General features: G+C 42.0%; 1 protein-coding gene across 7 annotated transcripts in view; it reads left to right on the top strand.

Moving 5' to 3' along the window:
• The window catches only part of MAPKAP1 (MAPK associated protein 1), a 243,021-nt gene that overhangs the window by 137,847 nt on the left and 84,252 nt on the right, over positions 1–20,922 (top strand). For 6 of the 7 annotated variants that reach the window (XM_019421134.2, XM_019421132.2, XM_019421131.2 and 3 more), the window contains one exon: positions 8,838–8,947. In XM_019421134.2, coding sequence (XP_019276679.1) covers positions 8,838–8,947 — 110 coding nt within the window. Of the gene's footprint in view, positions 1–8,837; positions 8,948–11,641; positions 12,915–20,922 lie in introns of those variants that run through there. The other variant, XM_019421137.2, reaches the window with a different exon arrangement.

Here is a 20,922-nt window from a genome sequence, read left to right as displayed (position 1 = left end):
TCATGACCTGAGCCGAAGTCAGACACTTAACCGACCGAGCCACCCAGGCGCCCCGGCAAGTGGATTTCTAAGATATCCATTGTTCCTGATTGATTTTGGACAGATCAAATGTGCATGTAAACAGGAGTCCCTGACTTGCTGACTGCTAGCTGCTCTGAGCCTACGCATTGAAGGTGTTTAGGTATCAGGAGTGTAGAAGGAGAGAAGTAGGGGGCAGAAGTATGGGGGAGCATATGGTTGGCCCCCAAAACTAAATAGCTAGAGCTCTGCTGGTGCCTAGTATCCCAGGAAGTACTTCATGCCAGCAGTGACCAAACCAAGGCCTGCTGGGCCCTTAGCCATAGTGGGACAAGGGAGAATGAGATCTTGGAGTGAACAGGGGAGGAGCCTGCTTTGTCCCTGCCCCCCCCCCCCCCCCCAAGCCCCAGTACAGGGCCAATTCAATCAGAACTCATGGAACTGAATTGAGTTTAAAAGTGGCAGTGGCACCTGGGTGGCTCCGTCGGTTGAGCGTCCTACTTCGGCTCAGGTCGTGATCACACGGTTTGTGAGTTTGAGCCCTGCGTCGGGCTCTGTGCTGACAGCTCGGAGCCTGGAGTCTGCTTCGGATTCTGTGTCCCTCTCTCACTGTGCCCCTCCCTCACTCATGCTCTGTCTCTCTCAAGAATGAATAAAACTTCTTAAAAAAAAAAATGGCAGTGATGATAACAACTGTGATGGTGTCATTACATGTGTTGACATTGACATTTCACACTGGGCTCCTACTCGGGAAGGGGGAAGAAGGGTTTTAAAAAGGGAAGAAAAGTCCAAACCAATAAAATGGACAGACCCCCTTAATCAGAAGTCAGTAAGAACAATTAAACTTCTCTCCTATACATGTATTGACTTAAAATGTTTGATACATCAGATAGGCATGGAGAAGGGACCTTTCTAGCTAACAGCTACAGAGCAGAGCAAATAGAATCCAGGTAGGATTTTCCTGTTTGGGAAATGGATCACTGGGTAGTCAGTAGACAGTCTTCCGCCAGAAGCTGGGCTGCCTTGGACATTGTATTGTAGCCCAGAGGGTTCCCAGAGACTGCTGTGGCTTCTCTCGGCTCCGCATAAAGAGAAAGGTTAGCTGCTTTTTCAGAGGCATGGCCTAGATTCATTGCTCTTTGCCGTACCTGGGCATTTTCAAGGGTTGGTAGTTTTAGTAGACCCTCTTGATGAGATCTCCACAGTGTACCCAAAGCGACCAGACCTTTTGGAAAAGATATCATCAGTTTGAAGCCTCTCCTACTCTTATGTGATACTGCTTTGTGGTTTGGAGAGAAAAAACAAAAACAAAAACGAAATGAGCCTTTTTTACACTCACTCAGTTTAGTGCCTCTAGTAGCCATTATCTCATTTATTCCTTATAAGAAACTCATTTTTATAATATATGAGCTGAGGATCAGAGACAGGTAGTTATTTGCTCAAGGTCATACAGTTTGGTAAGGGGCAGAGCTAAATAGGATAAGGGGAAAAGAAAAACCGATGCCTGTATCCTTTGTAACCAGGCCTGACAATATGGGTATAAATTTCCTATTTATTTATTGTTTGCTCGAGTCATAGAGGACCAACTGTGTGTTGTTTCTTTTCATTCTGTTGTATTAGCAAACATTTTCATTGTCCAGATTGTCCTCGTGTATGGAAATGTAACATATGCAGCCTGTTTAATTTTGTATTTGTGAATCTGACTTGATTTCCTTTTTGGCAACAGCTACTGTCTAGAGAACAGAAAAGATTTTTCTTTGTGTCTGTTTAAAGTGACAGAAATATTGGAGCAAGTAATAAAGATGGAAAGCATTAATTACATACTTCTAAGAATTTAAGGTCAGACAAGCTAAATATGTATGTTTTGCTCACTGGAATGTCTTGAAATTGTGCCAGGATACGCTTTGTTCCTACAATAAAAGCACACATTTTAGATAGCCATCAACTTACTTTGGTATCCAAAAATTAGACCAGTTTGTTGCTTTAGTTTCTATATATCTTAAAAGTTTAGGGCTCACATTTCTGACATTAATGTGATTTGTTTCATGATCCACCCCCTTTGGCCATGTTTAGTCACTATGTCTCATTTTGATTTCCTCTGTTCTCCCCTCAGCTTATGTTGGAGTCTGTCAGCTGCCGCTATGTACATGTCAGGCTAGTGACTTGTAATGTTTATTAATACAATGTCAGTCTTGCTGTTGAAAAAACTGTGATGCTTCTCAGAAGGTTGCAACAGAACGAAGCGTTTGATTTCCAGATCCTGTCTGCACTGCATGGTGAATACATTCTCAGATGTTATGCAGTTCACTGACCTGACAGTTATGGAACCCCGCCTGGGACCCCATTTCAGCAGGACATATTTGAACAGAAACAGTTTGCAAAACTTTACACACTTAAACTCCTGCCAAGGCAAACTGTTAGCCACTTGAGTTTGTTATAAATACCCAGTGGCAGTGGTTGGAAGTAGCCCACGGTGTGTTTTATATTCTGAACTGAATGTGAATGTCTTTGCGGTTATATAGAGTAGTAAATAATTGAGTTTGATTAGGGAGAGGGACCTCATTATCCCCCACCTGTGCCCAGCTGGAAGGGGAGGGTCGAAATGAAGCCATTAGCTGTCTCTCTTACTGGCATCTCAAAGAGCTCAAATACATCTGTGTCTTATTTTTCTTTTCTGGCACAATCAGTCGAGCAAGCTAAGCAGGCATGACCGGATTTGGCAAGTCCCAAGGACTCTGGCAAAGATACACAAGGAGAAGGCGGAGGGCAGTCATTTTGGCTTCTCACTGCCCATTAGTCTAGCGAGTTATGTTTTTGGAAAATGTCTGTTTTGAAAAAGAGTACTTTGTCCAATGTCAAACATCACATACTCACACAATATGCTTTGATCTTAAAAAAAAATTTTTTTGTCAGTGCAAGGGGAAACAAAATGTGGCATTCACACTAGTGTAAACTCTCTTTATGGATAAAGTAATACCCGAAGGGCTTGCTTTAAAGCAGGCATGCTGCAGTTATTACAAGGCTTTCTCTTGCTCATATATTTTCATTTTCTACTTTGAAGTGCTAGAGGATGAACATGCATGGAGTTGGGACCCGTGCAGGCTGGGAGCTGGAGGAGTGTGTCTTCATCACTATTACGGCCTGGTCAGGACTGGAGAATCGAGTTCTCCTCTTGGCAGCCTTTTCCCACTTCCACAAACCGAGACTGTGGCTCAAGAAACCATGACGTTCTTCAAGGGCTTTTAAAAAGGGATCTCGTAGTTCATATGGTTAGTCTAACAGTTGGGACATTTTATAACCAAACTGAATGTCACAGTGGAAGTTGAACCTTTGCCCCAGACTGGTCAGTAGTTCCAATCGGGAGGGTATGCTATCTGGAAGTCATTTCTTCCCCTGAGTCCTCAAGGCTCCCTTCTGGGCTACAGAGGGGTTTAAAACTCAGACTTTGGTGTCTGGCTGCCCTGGGTTCAATTCCTGGGTCTTCTACGTAGCTGTGTAGCTCCAGGCAAGTGCCCTAACCTTGCCCAACCTCAATTTCCTCCATTTTAAAATGGGACTGATAATAGCACCTACTTTTTCTGGAAGGATTAAGGGAACAAAGTAAGTGCTCAATAAATGTTCACAGCTGTCATCGTCTCATCATTTATTACTTCCTTTCTAAGAAAAGCCCGTAATTATTATATTAACTGTTGTTTATTAAACATTTATTGTAGACAGGTATTAATGTTAACTACTTTAGAAGTATTAAGCCCTCACAACAATCTTACAATCCTAAGAATTAGCCCTATTTTGTAGATGAGGAAACTGGAAGCTAGAGAGAGTATATCATTTATCCTGGGAAGGCAGAGCTGGACACCAGAGCAGGCTCTACTCTAGACTTGCTGTGTTCTGCCACCTCTCGGTCACCACCCTCGTTCTTAGCAGGATATAGAGGGAAATGACCACTGTGTTTTGAGATATCTCCATCAAGAAGCTTTTCTGATCCCCTTCCCCTTCCCCAGCTTGGTTAAGTGCCTGTGTGTTTTGGTAGCACTCTGATCTGGCCTACATCTTTGTGCTTATCACGAAGAACTATAGTTCTTTGTTTGTTTCTTTGTGTTTCTCTCCCCTGGACTGTGCTATTTGTGTTAGGGACCATATTGGTGATTTCCGAATCCAAAATTAGGATCTTTAATAGATGAGTGAGTTCAGGTAAATTCCCAAATTCTGCCTCCAGCCTCAGATTCCATAAAATGGATACAATAATAGCACCTATTTTAGGATTGAATGAGTTAATACAGATTTTTAAAGCTTAACATAGCACCTGGCACATAGTCAACGTCTAGTAGATAGTAGTTGCTGCTATTACTATTGTAATTGTTGAATAATATCTTGTACTTGCAGCTCAGAAAGCTCTTAATAAGTCTCATTGAATTTCTCTGCACCACCACCATGATTTTTGACTTCCATCATCCCTCTCCAAAGCCAGCGAGTTAAGCTGAGGTGCAGTATACCTGCTTCCCTGGTTTACTGTCCCAAAAATGAGAGCCTTGAAAACTGAGCCCAGGGTGCTCTTCTGTGAGCTTCAAGAGGGGGTTTGATGCCCAGGCCAGAGATAGTTTGCTTACAGTGCCCCCGACTGTTGCCAACATGCCCAGCAAATTGCACGTTTTAATGGCCCTGTGTTACCAATTACAAGCAATGGTTAGTACCCGCTCCCCCAATAAGCAATCTCTGCTGATAGGGTAGGAGAGAGGGGGTAAATGGGGCCTCTTGTCTTGGAGCGGTGATCTGGAATTAGGAGAACACAAGAGAACTGACATTTCTAAGTTCCTTTGCCGTTTGCCAAACTTAGTGCCAGGTGCTTGGCGTGTACTGTCTATTTTATCCTCCCTGACAATTCTGTAGGGAAGTGGCCTCCTCATTTCATGGATGCAGCTGAGGTTCCCACATGTTGAGGCAACATCTTGGTGAACTGTAGAACCAGGATTTGAACCAAAGGGTATTTAATTCCCAGCCCCTGTGTTTTCCTCTCCAGTAAGTTGCCTTCCAACGTGGATTCTGGTTCCAGCTCTGTCCCTGTAAATAGAATCTAAGCTTTTCAGATAAGGACCCTGTGCCCCTCCTTCCGCTCTGTGCCCGTCACCTCTGGTTTAATACTCACGAGAGAAATGCTCATCCTGTTAGGTTAATGCTGGTATACAAACTTCCCTCTGGTAACTGAGTGGCTTTGCACTGGGACAGAGCTGAATTCCTCAAGTGAGTAATCTCTTTTTGAAATGCCCATACGTTTTTCAGTGGTTACGAGACTTGACAGGACGTAACTTTGAATTGACTGAAGCACTCCTGGCAGCATTTAGTCAGCTCCCCAAAGTGGCGCCTCGTCCTAGACCCAGCCCCGACAGCCCAGGGGGCTTGGAGGGCAGCTGCTTCTGCTCGGTGCCCCCAGAGTGCCCTGCTGGGATGGAAAACAAGCTGTCTACCCACGAGGGGAGCAGGAGGAAGAGCAGTTTCTGAGCCGAGACTCCGGGTCCGTAGCCCATCTGTCTATCCATCCGCCTGTCTGTCCAAAGGCTAGTCACCCCCAGCACGGGTCACACCTCAGGGATTGGAATGCAGGGCCACACGGAAGGGAGGCCGGACTAGCACCCTACCTGCCTGCTGCCAGCCTGTCCCTCGAAATCACTGTCTTCTCAACCGCAGACCCAACGCCCAACATTAAATAAAAGCGGCGCTAAAAGATGTATTTCAATAGACTTTTTAGAAAGCCCATAAAAATTCCTGGATATAAAGAAATGAGGCATAAAACCCAGAATGTTTGGAAGTGAAGCTGAAAATTGTGGAAGCAAGTCTCCATATCCATTTATTAAATGGGAGCATAACTTAACAGTTGCACTTAGATGTCTTCTGAGAACCACTTATATTCTGTCCTCTTGTATTCTAGAAGCAGTTTGCCCCCTTAAGTGCTGTAGACTTGAAGCAAGAGCCAAAGCTGGTGTTCGCCTGGAGGGAGAGAAGCGAGTGGTGTGGGAGGCTGGCCTGAGGAAGCTTTCATTAGGTCTGGTTGAGTGTGCCGTGTATGGGTCACGACCTCTTTCTCCTTTTAATGTGCACGATTGTACCGAAACGGAGCCCCAGAGTAAGACACCGCGCACTCGTGAAGGCACGTTCTGAGCGCCGTGCGTGCCCCTTCCCTTCACTGTTGTTTTCATTTTCCTCTCGTGAACCTTGCTACCCTGGCTTCAGCACGGAGGCTGTAAAGGAAGATGGAGAGCCGAGTTACCTCAGAATGATCACTATCGTTAACATTCACGGGTGGTTCACTTATCATTCCTGACTGCACAGACATGGCAGCCGCTCGGAAGCGTCCGCAGGTGTAGTGCGGTGATACATATTACATTGTGCCACAATGGATTTATGTATTCTGTAACAAAAGAAAAGTGTAATGAAAAAATACAGAAGGTAATCCTTTATTCCTCCACCACACAATTTATCAGTAATGCCTGTGGATGATAAGTGCCAGGGATTTCCTCTGCTTGCTTTAACCTTGTCACCCAGGTACGTTTTGGTAAAATGACAGAAAAATACAGACTAGGGATTTTCCTCTGTTCAAAAATCTTTCCAAAGGACACTTTTAATTTATGGAAGTTAGTCCAAACGCCAGGCTTTCTTTTGAGCTCCTGGTCTGCCTTTGCTACAAAAGATAAACGTATTGGTTTGAAATAATGCTGTCAGCCAGCAGCAGATTAGAAGAGAACGTAAGCAATTTATAAGCGGGCTCCAATCTGAAATAGTTCAGGTGGACCCCAGGTAGATGGAGGTTCATGAGATGTAGCCCAGTACTAGGTTGCACATACCCGAGAACTTGTGTTCCCTTTTAGGCCCCACTCACCCATCGCCCAACATATTGTCACAGATGGAGCGCATACTGACTTCCGAGGAGAGAGCAGGGGAAGACAAGTCTGAACGCAGATGATTGGCGTTTGTTCCAAACACGCACTGGCCTAGAGCCAGAGCAAATACCCCCAAGTTTATAAATGCACCAGGCACTTTACATTTCAGTGCTCTTGCCAAAGTATCACTTACTGCATCGCTCCCTAAATATAGTTTTAAAAAAAAAAGAGCTATTTCTTATTTTGCTTTGATCAGTAAAATAAACTTTTAAAGATTGTTCTGGGATGGGGTCCAGCTTCTGAGGTAAAGAATGGCTGGAGCTCAGGCATGATTCAGTAACAGAGTGTTCAGTAAAATTAGCTTGACAGTTCTCAGGCCTGCTGTTCAATAGCAAGAAACTTGACCAAGTTAAAATGGATGATCGTGCTGGCTAGACCAGCGTCGGCTTTTGCTTTTTAACAAATGGAATGTCAAGGATTAAACAGCAAGCCTTATGGAGAGGAGGGGTGTGGAGATGTCTTTGTATTAGGGAAGCAAATTGGGTCCTTGGTTTTGAGATCAGCCCCCAGCCCCTGTGGATAGCCGGCCACCTGGTTGGGTCGAAGCTAGGTTTAAGGGCCCCTTCCCAGCCTGTCCTACCATTGGGAAGCCTTTCCGTGGCTTAGCTTGGGGCTTGGCTTTTCTTTCAGATGTCTTGTCAATATGAAGTTCTGCCATGTTTTTTGGCCGTGTGTTCTCCTTTGAGATTCTTATGAGGAAATGGGAATGCCACCAAACTCCTTGTGGTAATTCCCATGTTCCATAGTTGGAAACTTGGGTCCCATTTGTTAGATGAGCGTCTTGGAATTGGCCTGTTTTGTCCTGGTGCCCGAGCATAGTGAGTAGTATTTGTGATACTTGTTACTGCAATTAACAGTCTTAGTGAAGTTGTACCTCACCCAGGGATGGGCTTCTTTTTTTAGGGTACTTACTCCCTTCCAGTTTTTTCCTGTCTAGGTGAACCACTCCCTCCAAGTTTAACTGGATAGAAGTTTACAAGTAGTGTTCGTATTTTTTGTGTAATTATTTATGCTTCATTTCATATTTTGTTTGACCTTATAGGATTGAGTAGATTAAAACATTCCTACTGAAGTATACATAAACTGTATGGGTTTTTTTTTTTTCCTGAATGTTTATTTTTGAGAGAGAGAGACAGAGAGAGGGCAGGGGGAGGGGCAGAGAGAGGGGGAACAGAGGATCTGAAGCAGGCCTGCGCTGACAGCCCCAATGTGGGGCTCTAACTCACGAACTGTGATATAATGACCTGAGCTGAAATCTGATGCTTAACCGACTTTGCCACCCAGGTGCCCCCAAACTGTGTGTTTAAAATTTATTTATTTATGTACTTACTTACTAGCCAGTTAGGAAGAGCCTTTTTTTCTCCTTTTTCTAAATTGCTTTGGGCTATCATATTTTCCCCTCCATCCTCCAACCCTCCTCACCCCATGAAGTTTTTTCCTCTAGGGCTCCGTGAGCTTTGATGTGATGGTGGGATCTGCCTGCAGTGACACCTGCTGACACAAGCCAAGTTTATTGTCAGTCCTTGTGCAGGATTTGGCTTGGGAGCCAACGTGAGCCAGCCCACGGCACTAGTGACCCACGCAGGCCAATTAGATTCAGTTTGAGATGAATTAGGAAAACCTTCCCTAACTCTGACCTTTCTTTCACTTGGAACTGTTCATACTAAACTGCTTCTCTCTCTCTCTCTCTCTCTCTCTCTCTCTCTCTCTCTGTCTCTCTCTCTGTCTCTCTCTCTCTCATTGGAAGTAAGTTCGTTTAGTCTATTTTTAAATAATTGGCACTCTGAGGTATACTTAGTGTAAAACCTTGCTAAACATAGTGAAGACTGCAGTAACATTCCTCTGGTTGAACGTTGGTGATGATTTTGTATTTGTCTTTTCCTACAGAAATGCTGCTCATGGATTCTCCCTTATTCAGGTGGACAACACAAAGGTCACCATGAAAGAAATCTTGCTTAAGGCAGTGAAACGAAGAAAAGGATCCCAGAAAGTTTCAGGTGAGACCCAGGAAATAGACTGTTGGAAGTGCTTGGTGTGTGTGTGTGTGTGCGTGCGTGTGTGCATGATACGTGGCTAGATTGTTTTAGAGATCGTTGCTTGAAGGTTTGGTTAGCAGGTCTACAGCTTTTTTTAAGCTGCCTCTGGGCCCAAGGAAGGGGTTGGGTCAGTGGCATATGTGAGAAGAATGTGTTCATATTGACCATGGAAGTTCCATCATTAATAATTTGTGATAGATGAAGACAAAGCTATTTGAGCTATTAGTTGGTGCAAAGCTGTCTTGAAAACCAAATCCTAAATTTGAAGTGCTGCTTTCCATTTCATGTTTTCACTTAATTTTCCATGGGGGAAACTTTCAGTTGCTCGTGTTTGAGATATGAAATAAAAGAATAACAATTTTCATTTTTGCCAAATGAGGGCACCCGTAAAAAGATTTTCTTAAAGATAAATCACTTGATAGGCACAAATACCTGTTAATCTTTAATTCCTCATTACCCAACTTTGTACAGAAAATCAGCTTATGGTATTAGCTACAGTATTTAAAGGATATGAGGGAAAAAATATTATCAGTATTGAGGAATAATTATTTTGAGAAATAGCTCAAAGATTTGTCATACCACAGACAACGTTAATATAAATCAACCTATATATGACATGTCAGATATCATAGCTTTATAAATAAATGAGACTTCTTAAACACCTTTGGTTTCATCTTTTGGAGAAGAAAAAAAGCATTACTCAGGTTGAAGAAAATAGTTTTGTGTTCTTTTTAAGGGGAGGCATATAATCTGTTCCAGATTTAATTAGCTATCTTCAGATGAAAGCTGAAGTTTTAATAAAAGTTAGAAGAGATAACACAGTGAAGGACACGGATGAGCTGTCTCAAGGCCATATTCCAGGGGAACGATAAGAGCTGTAAAAAATGGCAGAGGAGAGCAATTGAATGGAGCAATGAAAATCTGATTCTCATAAAAAAGAGAGAGAGAGAGAGATGCTGGTAGGGGCGGTTGTAGATGAGACCTGCTAGCGTCTGCAAGCAATTTGGATGCTTGCCAGGAGTCATTGTTCACCCTCGGCTGTGGCGGCTCTGTCCAGATGTGCCAACCGCACGTTTCGGCTTTTGCCAGCTGACTGCGCCGTTTGATAACCAGCTCTCTGGATGCCCATCACTGGCCGCAGAGATAGAATTAAATGATGATGATCTTCCCACAAGTTGGGAGAGGAAACAATGCATATAAATCTTGATTTCATCTCAGCATGAGAAGTCTTTATCCATCATCACTCATAATGAACAAGTCGTTAGCTGGGATGAATGGTGTTCTGGTTTTTCCAAACACCTCTTTTGTTCATTTTTTGGGTGACTTTTATCCATTGCATGGGGGTCAAACCTCTTTACATTTAAGGGATGATTGAAGAGGCATAGCCTCTCCTTCCCAGGGGCAAGTAGGTATTTTGGGGTTCTAGGTACCAATCTAATAGCATTTCAACAGCTTCAGATATTTAAAGATATTCAATAGGCATTCATCTTCCTTTAGGATCCTGTTTTTTCCTCTTGTTTTGTCCCTAAATTGTTTTATATAATAGTGCATTTTGTGACACATTGATTATATTCAAAGATAAGCATTATTTCAGGTTGTCCAAGGGGAGGTGAAACCAGCTTTTTAAACCTTCTTAATAGAAATTCTGCTGTTGCAGATTTTTTTAGACCATGAAACCTCTGTGAACTTAGATGCAGCTGAACCCGTGTCTTTCCCTCTGTCTCCAGCTATCTCTCTCCAATTGTATACCTATTTATCTGTGTCCATCTCCAGCAACCACGTTTATCACACACACATTTATTTATGTTCACCTACGTGTCCACATCCCTGCCATTCCATCTGAGACTTGCCGTATCCAAAACACAGTGATCTGCATTATTTATTCCTTTTCAGACTAGAGAAGTCATTTGAAATTGATGTATTTACATAAATTACTGTCCATTTTCTTAATCCAAAAAGCTCTATAAGATGAGAAGCTCTTTCTATTGCTTTATGAAGTCTGGTCTCATGAAATAGAAGGATCTTCAGTTTGGCAAAGATGCTTATTTAAGGTTAGCTTGGTAAAGGTGGTATATTTTGTGGTTTTGAACTTTTGTATTCTGGCGTGGACTTGTTTTGGAAGGTAATTAACGAAAAGAGGAAAATCCTGTTGTCATAGACAGAAACACAGTATGTTTCCCTAAAAATAAATAAATAAATAAAAGTATGTTAGTGTTCACAGTTGGCTGTGAAATACTTAACACCCGTTATGACACATGAACTTATCATGAACTCAAGAACTTGGTGGCAAGAGATGCCAGGCTAGAGACGTTCGTCCTGCATTTCCTGAGTGTCTACCGCAGTGACCTGCACAGTCTTTGCAAGAAGGGGCCTGCCTCGCCCCACGTCCAGGACAGAAATGGAGTGCCCAGCCCTCTCTTCGAGAGCTTTTGCAGAACAGCACTTGTCTCTTGGCTGCTCTCACTTAACTGAAGCGAGAGGCAAGAAACGCCACTTGAGATGAAACAACATGTGCCATGCGAGGCGAGGGTCCTCACTGCTTGTTCATTAGAGGTTAGTTGCACTAGAACAAGATTTCAGAAATCCTTTTGCAGGCTGACAGTGAACTTCTGGTGCTTATCCACAAACCTCTAACTTCTCCCCTCTTTTTTTCAGACTGCCCGTACAACTCCCCATTTCATGATAATAATAAATTGAGAACTTGAACTATTTTATTATTAAACCCAGATGTGGGCTTAATGACTGTTCTAATGTTTAAATACTCTGTTGCTCTTCCTTCTGGCACTCCCTCCCCAATTTTCGTTTGTAAAAAATCAGAAGGTGGCAGGTATGTGAGCAAAAGAATTCTTCTTTGTTCAGGCAGATAGCTTTGTCATTGGAAACCCTTAGGGTTTTAAAGTATTTTTGCTTTGTATGGATAGAATATCATTACAGGCACTTGTAACTGATCTAGAATTTTGACTTGCATTATTTGTAATTATTTCATCGTCATAACTATTTATGAACACTGCAGGGTTTTTCTATTAATATTCATGTACTGAACTATAGTAATCTTTTTGCAGTGTGTTCCAGTCAGTTCTCTGCTAAGGCCCTTTTTTTTTTTTTTTTTTTTTTAAACCCATCTTTAAATGTCTCTTTTAAAGTTTCTCTGCAGCTTTTCATTTTATTACTGACCCACTTGACATTTGAAAGCTACCTGCACTGGCAGAAGGTCCCCACTGTTTAAGAAAATTATAAATGGAGAATTGGGTTTTAGAAGAATTAGCTGAAACCTCTTTACTAATTTTTACAGTTGGGTGGGTGTGTTTTTGACATAAGGAAGAGTAGCCTGCCAGGTCCCTTGATTTAGCTAGTAAAATACACTAACCCGTTTTTTTAGTGACTAAAGCCCTTAATTCCTCAAGTTCTCCTTTAGTCAGGTTCACCCTCACAGTTCGTGACCTTCTGAGATTCTTAGTATTTTGTTGTTGTTTAAAAATTCTATTACCACCAACCTTCACTAGCCTTCTGAAACGTAGTGTTGGGTGTGGCAGGGACACTTCAGAAATGGAGACAGATAGAATTTCAATTTTACCTTGACACAGAAATATAGTTAACTCTTGATCTATAAAAGAAGGCTTCCTTTGAAGTGGGATTTTCCAGGCAGAATAGTTTTCTGCGTGGCTCTGTTTCAGTATTTGTTGTCATTTTGAAATGGAGGTATTTTTCTTTATCATCTATTGAAAAATTGAACCAGAAGCATATTAACTTTTTCTTACCCCTATTCATTCTTGCCTTTTGAAATGAAAGACCAATTTTTATTAGTCTGAAAATCCTTTTGCAAAGTTCTTACGGTATTATTAATAAAACTTGTGACATTCATTTTTGTTTTTCCCTCATAAAATGTTACCCAGATTTTGAAAGATAAACGTTAGCTTTGTCAAGTGAACTCTCTCTTACCATCTCTGTTTAGAGTCACAGACCACCTTGTTGCTTGCTAATGTACTGTGTTTTCACAAGACACCCAGAATGTCATTAGTGATATGGTCTAGTCTAGGACGCCTCCACATCATTCCTAAATTACTGCTAAGCGCAGAGGGAGAGAGAACAGCTACCACGGGGTGCAGGGTTCTGATCAGAAAGACGGCTAATGATGACATCACTGGATTCTCGAGTTTTATATTAAAGGTTCATATAAAATTTTTGTAAACTTTGATCCAGAACGTATTTGTAGCTGTGTTGTACATTTCACTCCTCATGTGTTCTCAGGTATCAGGCCTGTGCTAGGTGCAGGGAGGTAGTGGGAGACAGATTCACAAGGCCCTTGCTGAGGAGGAACTTACATCCTTACATCCTAGATGGAGGATAAATAAGGGGCTGAGAGAGAATAAGATGCAGTGTATAGGATGGTCAGGGAACTCCGCCCTGAGAAATTGACATTTAAATTGTGACCTTCACATTTAAGCTGTGAAGAGTTGGGGAGGGCCAGTGTCATTCAAAGCAGTGGCTATTAAAGGCTTACTGTATTTTAATATAAAAAGAACATTTCAGATTACTTTGTAGTTAATTTACTTACCTCTCTTCCTCCTACCCACTGTTGAAAAAAGAAATGTAGTAAAATTGACCCTTGAATTGTGCCTTGTGTTAAGTCCCCACATCTTACCCACTAGCAGCTTGGATTTACCTCTAGAATATATCCTGAACGTATTCAGTCCTTTCCATCTCCACTGGATAAGTTCAGATCACCATGACTTCACCTAGACTGTTGAGAAACAGTTTTTCTGGTTTTCCTGCCTCTGCTCTTGGCCACCTCCAGTCTGTTGTCTACACAGCAGCCAGAGAGATCTTCTAAAGTATAAATCTGATCATATCTGCTCCACATCCTTCGGTGACTCTCAGTTGCATTCAGAATAAAATTCAAACTTCTAACTACTATGAAATACTCCAAGGCCCAAAGAGGGGAAGGTACATACAGAGAATATGAGCACAAAGAAAGAAAAGAACTGGAAAGACATGCAGAATTGACAGTTGCAATATGAAAGAGGAATGTAGACAGACCAGGCGGAGAATCTGAGAAGCCAGGGTGGGCATTTGGAGCCTGTAACCTAAAGTTGTCTGTCAGGAGAGGAGTTGGTCTTTCCCCAAGATGTGGTTCCAGTGGGGTAAGAGCTGATTTATTGAGTGCCTTTGTGTACTTACACGTATTATCTCATTTAATCTGCAGACAGCACTAGAAGGTAGATTTTATTGCGGCTGTCTTACAGATGAGACGTTACGAGTGTCTGTGTGTGTGTGTGTGTGTGTGTGTGTGTGTGTGTGTGTGTGTGTGTTGGGGTGCATGTTAGAATTAAGGAACTGTGAGGACAGTGTGTGTAATCACATACTTACCTCTCAGAGCCTCCCCTTCCTCTGAAAGAAGTTAAAGTTACCCAAATTTCCACAGTAAGTAAATGGCAGAATCTAAATTGGAGCCCAGGCTTTTTTGACCTCAAAGCCCATACTCTTTTTATTGTACCATGTTGCTTATTAGAACCCTAATGGGAGAACAAATTTAAAATTCTGTAAACAGAAATGTTCATTGATTCTAAAATCTAAATGCACTAGGGAAGTGCAGCATTTAGAGGAACCCTGTGGTGAATCTGGATATAAAGCCAGGAATTCTTTTTGTAATTGCACAGTTTGTCTGTATTGGTGTCAGTTTTAATGTTTTATGTCTAGCTTTCTTAAAGCAACATACACCTGTCCTGAGCTGCCCTATGGAAAAGAGAAGCCCATATGTTTTAGAAGAGGGATTTCTAACACTCTACTAACCTGAAATGTTCTCCAAAGACTAAAATAAAAAATCTTCTAGCTGTAGAGTTGAAAAGAATCTTACTTCATGTGTAATTGTAAAGGTGGAAAATCCAGTAACCTTTCTTCTGTGAAAGTAGTCTGCGAGCCAGAGATACAGACATGTGGTTTCCTTATGCTGTAGCTCTGTCCTTTCTTTAAAAAAAGAAGTAAAGGTAAATAGGACTGTTTAAATGTTCTTGGTCAAAAAGACAGTAATTTCTGTGGAAAACTGCACTTTCTCAAGAAATAATAAATAATCATGCTGATGCCACTCAGGCATGGGGGCCGGATAAGAAATAAAGACCTGATACTTGGTATCCAGTGCCCCAGTGGGAATATGATAGCGCAAATTAGGGCTGCTAAGGTGTTCAAATGTATAACTCAGAAATGCCCCGGGCAAGAAGCTCCAAGTTAAATATTCTTCCTTCCCTCTTCTCTCTGCCTGTTTATCTTGCTGTTTCTTCCCACCTGAGCCTCCCCTTGTCTGGAGTGCTCTGAGGCTCCTGATGGATCTTCTTGAGAATAGAGCAGAGCATGTTAAAGATGGCATTGCAGTCAACTATTTTATCTAGGAAGCCTGGAAATTTAGAGAATTTATGTCCGGCAAAAATCTTTGGGAACCACTTGAGAGACCCAATTATTTTAGAAGGGTGTTATGAGCTCTTGCAACCGCCACATCAGAAAAACCCGAAATACATCATTCGCCAAAACTACATTTGACCAGCGTTTACTCTTCCTGCTAGTCGCTAATCTTTCAGAAGTTCCTTTTCCATCACAAAATCTATTCATTCACTCCATCTGGGGCAGTCACCAACGTGGATTAGATTAAAACAAAAGCCGAATGAAAGAGAAAAGACATATACCTCTGACAGGCTGTGTGGTGCTGCAGGAGACACACATTTTGGAGTCAGAGGAACGACCTTTCTCTGGGCCACTAGGGACTAATTCTAGAGCATCACTAATTTAATAATAGCTTTTGAGGGAAAAAAAGAAAGAAATACTACATTAGGTGTACATATTGATTGTGCCATAGCCTGATTTTAGAAATGTTCAAAAGTGGGGGGGAAATACATCTTAGAATTAAGAACTGTGGTAGCTGAATGCATAACCCTGTGCTTATTTACTCTCTGAGCCGTGCTTTGATGTGGGAGAGGTTGAGGGAAGAGGCACGCAGGGCACCGTGGGAAGGGGCAAGCGTTCTCAAGCTCTGTGTGGCTCTGACATACCCTGTTGACTTAAACAGTCATGTCCATGGCTGCCTGCTCTGGGCCAGCACTGTGCTAGAATCAGGTGGAAACCCAGTGAGAAAGCAGACTCAGAAAAGGGGGCAATAAAATATGGTAAATTCTCAAGCAGAAGTACATAAGCTACTAAAGCAGCATAGATAAGGGAGTACTTAAAACTACTTGGTGAGGCAGGGGGCTGAGAAAAGATGCTCTGGAGTAAATGATTTGACTTTTTTGGAGATTAATTAGAATTTTGCTAAATGGGTAAGAGGAAGGACATTCCAGGCAGAGATGTTTTGAGATAGAGTAACAAACCATAGATATCCCAAATTACTGGAGCAAGAACAGGGCAGAGGATAAGCTGCAGAAGCCAGGCAGGGGCCAGATCTGATCGGGCAAGGCCTGATGTACTGGAAACCCGAAGGGCCGCGTTCATTTATTGTGACCTTATTTATTATGCTTATTATGCAGCAGACATTATGGAGAAACTTAGGAAATTATTGAAGCCAAGAAGTGGTCCTTACCTTCAAGGAGCTTACTGTGTAGTTAGGGAGACAGACAGGCAGTTTTAATACCATGCATGTGGTAATTGGAAATAAGTGTAGGGGCCTGGGTACACACATCGCGGGATGGGTGCCCTCGTCCAGTCTCAGAGAGTCAGGGAGAACTGTCCTGAGCAGATCCTCCAGCTGAGACCTGAAGATGGCGGAAAAGATGGTGGCCAGATAAAGAGGGCTGGGAAAGAGCATTCAGGCTGAAGGAATGAAGTGAGAGAGTTTGATGCCTTCGGGAAATCACAATGTAACTCAGTATAATAAAGCAGTAGAGTAGGAGTTAGGAGGGTGGGGCGTGGTGAGGTTGAACTGGTCATTTGGGCGTAGGTCATGTTTGTAAACCCTGCTGAATTTGAACTTTTTTCTGTGGCAGAGGGGAACCATTGAAAGGACAGTGATAGAGTCAGAATTTCTTTTAGAAAGCACACCGTCTGCCTGATAAAAATCGATGAGAGGACGTAAAACAGGAGGCAGAGACACTGGTGAGAAGCTTTTGAGGACTCTGTCCAACAGCTGATGAGCCCTGACTTAAGGCATGGAGAGAAGCGAATGGAGCTCAGTTCAGGAAGTGGAGGGAGGGACACCTTAGTAAAGTCTGATCTCTTTCATTTGAGCTGAGTGCACGCTTTGGGGAGAATTGAAATACCCTGGAGCCGCTTCCAGTTCTGGTGTTCATATGAAAACTAGGTGTTGGTAAAAGATAGGCTTTAAAGATTTCTTTTTAATAAAATTAAATGCTTGTTGGAAGAAAATCAAACATTTAGGAAGTGTGTGAAGTAAGTAAAAAGTCTGTGAGGGTTTCCTCTGACTTTATTTGATACGAACCTTGTTTTTTTGGTTTTTTTTGTTTTTAGTCAATTCACATGCAGATACACATACGGGCTCTAAGTTTCATGTGGGCAGGACTCTGTTTTCCGGTTTTTGGGTTTTTTAAATCACTATATACCTAACATCTAACAGAGTGTCAAATAGAAGAAACTCAACAAATGTTTGTTAAATGAACTCATGAAGAATGTATCCACATAACAGTTTTAAAAAATGATACCATATAATGTTACATGATTTTGCACTTGTTTTTCACTGTCACGTCATAAGCACTCTATTAGAGTGACCCCTGCAGTTTTAGCTTTCTAGCTAAATTTATATAACTTAGATTTCTGTTGTTGGACATTTAGATCATTTCCAAATTTTTAGTTTAACATGTAAACGTACAGTGAACAATTTTGTATGAATATTCGTTGCGTGTTTGTGGTAGATGTTAAACATGGGATTACTTGTCAGAGGTTCACTTACTTCAAATGTTGAGAAAAACAAATTGCCTTTTAAAAAATGTATACCCATTCTCTGACACTCTAAGAATCTAGGAGGCCACCTCTTCCCCCACCCCCTTACTAACACTGATGTTATCAATGTTTCATTTTTGCCAAACTGATGGCTAGCAGTTAATATCTCATTTGAATTTGTATTTCTGGGTTTTTAGTGTAAAGTTAAGCATTTTAAAAATGTTTTTATTAGCCATTTATCTTTCTAAAAGATAGTTTTTAAGGCAGTTGTTTTAGTGAGAAGAAAGATTGAGAAGTCTAATTTCACAAAACTACTTTTAAGAAGTATCCTTTAGTTTAAAGTACACTTCAGCCCACCACCCCCTTTCCTGCTCCAGCAGGTGTACACACACACACACACACACACACACACCAGTATGTAGAGAAAAGGCATACATCCAGTCCAGACCATTTTACTTTGTTTGCCTTCTGACCCTTCATTCACCAGCAAAGCTTTTGTTCATGTGTTTGGAGAAAGTTAGCTGGTAATTCACTAGATTCCAGTTCACCTCATTTAGGACCTTATGTTGCCTGCTTTGTCACAGAACTATTTGAAAAAACAGATTTTCTGTTAAATAGTTTATTTAAGTCTGGTACGTGTATATAGTACTTAGAAGATACATCGTAATCTGGAAATCAGAAATGTAGACAAAAAAGTTGTCACCCCTTAACAGGTTTATTTTGGGGAGGCACATCTAAGGACACGTCTGGCAGCATTATGAACAGCACTGGCACCAAGGGCAACTGTAGGGGGTTAATGGGGACCCTGCATCATTCCTTGCCATGTGCCTGGTGAGTTAACTCCTAGAAGTTTCTGGGAATGGCAGCAAGTGGGGAAAAGGCTGCAACCAACAATCAGTGTCACAAAGTGGGGATGACTAATTTGCTGAGGAGACCGTTGAGACAGATGTTTAATTAGCTGAAGTCAGAGTGGATAAATTGGGAGAGGACTGCCTATGCAGAGAGACGCCTCGTTCCCTCATCTCTCATTACCTGGTTGGGTTTTGGTTTTGTCCTTACTGTCTCTTTTTGAAGACGACAGCCTCAGACTCGGGAACTGGGAGGGGAGTAGGAGAGAAAGTACCCTTTGTACATCGACTGAACACTTACTGTATTTTTGTATTTAACCCTTACAAAGACCTTGTGAAATGGGCATTATCTATTTTTTATGGTTGAGAAAACAGGCTGTGTATTGTGTACATGTGTGTGCATTCTTGTGTGGGTTGCTCATGACTGACACAGGTGAGATTTGGACCTGTACCCCTTGATTTTTAAGCCCAGTGTTTTTCTCTGTACTACAACTTCCCCACTTAAAATGTAATGCAAATGAAAGAACTTTCTGGAATAAAAGTAAGCTGTATATTGACAGGAGCCGGTGTCGGACAGGTGTATGTATGCATTTGTTGGAACTGTCACGTGGCACTCATAAAATCTGTGCATATCATTGTATGAAAATTTTACCTAAAAGTACAAAGAGAATCTCGGACAAATATTGGACACCAGTTAAGGTTCTGCTCACTGAATGTACTGATGTCTGCTCTTTGAAATGCATTAAAAAAAAAAAAAAAAAAGATGCATTGGTGGTAGATATGTGATAAAGCAAATGTAGTAAAATGCCAGTGGTAGGATCTAGGATCAATTTTTCTGTAGTTTAAAAATGTTCATAGAAACTCGGAAGGAGCTCATAAAAATTAAAAGTATATAATTTAGACTCTGCTTATATTAATTAAATTTCTGAAGTTACAGATAGATGTCTTTGTGGCATAGAAAGCACTAATCTTTACTTCCTATAGGATATTTTATCTTTCATTACCTCATATATGAAATGACATCTTTGAGATCACAGTTTCTTCCGTGGGCCTGTGGTTTTCAGCAGCATATAGAATTGTGGATATGATTGTTGTTACCACTTACTGAATATTAAAAATAGGCCAGGCAGTCTGCCAAACACTTTTAAATGATCTCATTTAATTCTTAAAACAACTATTTGAATTGGTTGTTATTTTTGTTTTATAAAAGAGAAAACTAGGGGCACCTGGGTGGCTCATTCGGTTAAACGTCTAACTCTTGATCTTGGCTCAGGTCATGATCTCACAGTTTGTGAGATTGAGCCCCACGTCAAGCTCTGTGCTGACAGTGCGGAGCCTGCTTAGGATTCTCTCTCTCCCTCTCTCTCTTTACCCCTCCCCTGCTCGTGTTCTCTCTCTCTCTCTCTTTCTCCCTCTCAAAATAAATAAACTTTTAAAAAGAGAGAGAGAGACGGAACTAAAGCTCAGAGAATCTGTAAGACTTGTCCAGGGTCACACAGCTAGTAAGTTGGAGAACTGGGATTCAAACCCAAAGATACGATGTCAAAGTTTGTATTCCTTTTTTACAATTTTTTAGTTATTTTTTTAATGTTTGTTTATCTTTGAGAGAGAAAGAGCATGAGTGGGGAAGGGGCAGAAAGAGAAGGGGACAGAGGATCTGAAGCAGGCTCTGCACTGACAGTGGTAAGCTCAGTGTGGGGCTCAAACTCACAAACTGCGAGATCATGACCTGAGCCGAAGTTGCACACTCAACCGACTGAGCCACCCAGGCACACCTCCCTTTTTTTTTCTTTTTAATGTTTATTTATTTTTTGAGAGAGAATGCACAAGCAGGGGACGGGCAGAGTGAGAAGGACAGAGGATCCGAAGCAGACTGCGCTGACAGCTTTGGTGCTGACATCCCCAAGCCCAGTGCGGAGCTCAAACTCACGAACATCAAGATCAAGACCTGAGCCAAAGTCAGATGCTCAACTGATTGAGCCACCCAGGTGCCTCCAAAGTTTGTATTCCTAACTGCTAGGCTGTACTTCCTCCCACTGGCTAAGGTCCCAGGGTTCACACGTCAGTGGAGGCAGGTTCACTTTTCTCCCTAGAGAGACCAAGTGCACCTTCTTCATGTGGACGCGGCAGCATGATTCAGTGGAAAGAGTACAGGCTTTGGACCCAAAGCAGCCCGAGTCTCCACCCTGGCTGTGCCCTTCGGTCCAGTCTAAC

Source organism: Panthera pardus, unplaced genomic scaffold (assembly GCF_024362965.1).
Source record: "Panthera pardus isolate Hobbes unplaced genomic scaffold, ASM2436296v1 HiC_scaffold_20, whole genome shotgun sequence".
Taxonomy (NCBI): Eukaryota; Metazoa; Chordata; class Mammalia; order Carnivora; family Felidae; genus Panthera; species Panthera pardus.
The sequence above is the reverse complement of the archived record's forward strand: the minus strand, read 5'-3'. Positions and strand labels throughout refer to the sequence as shown.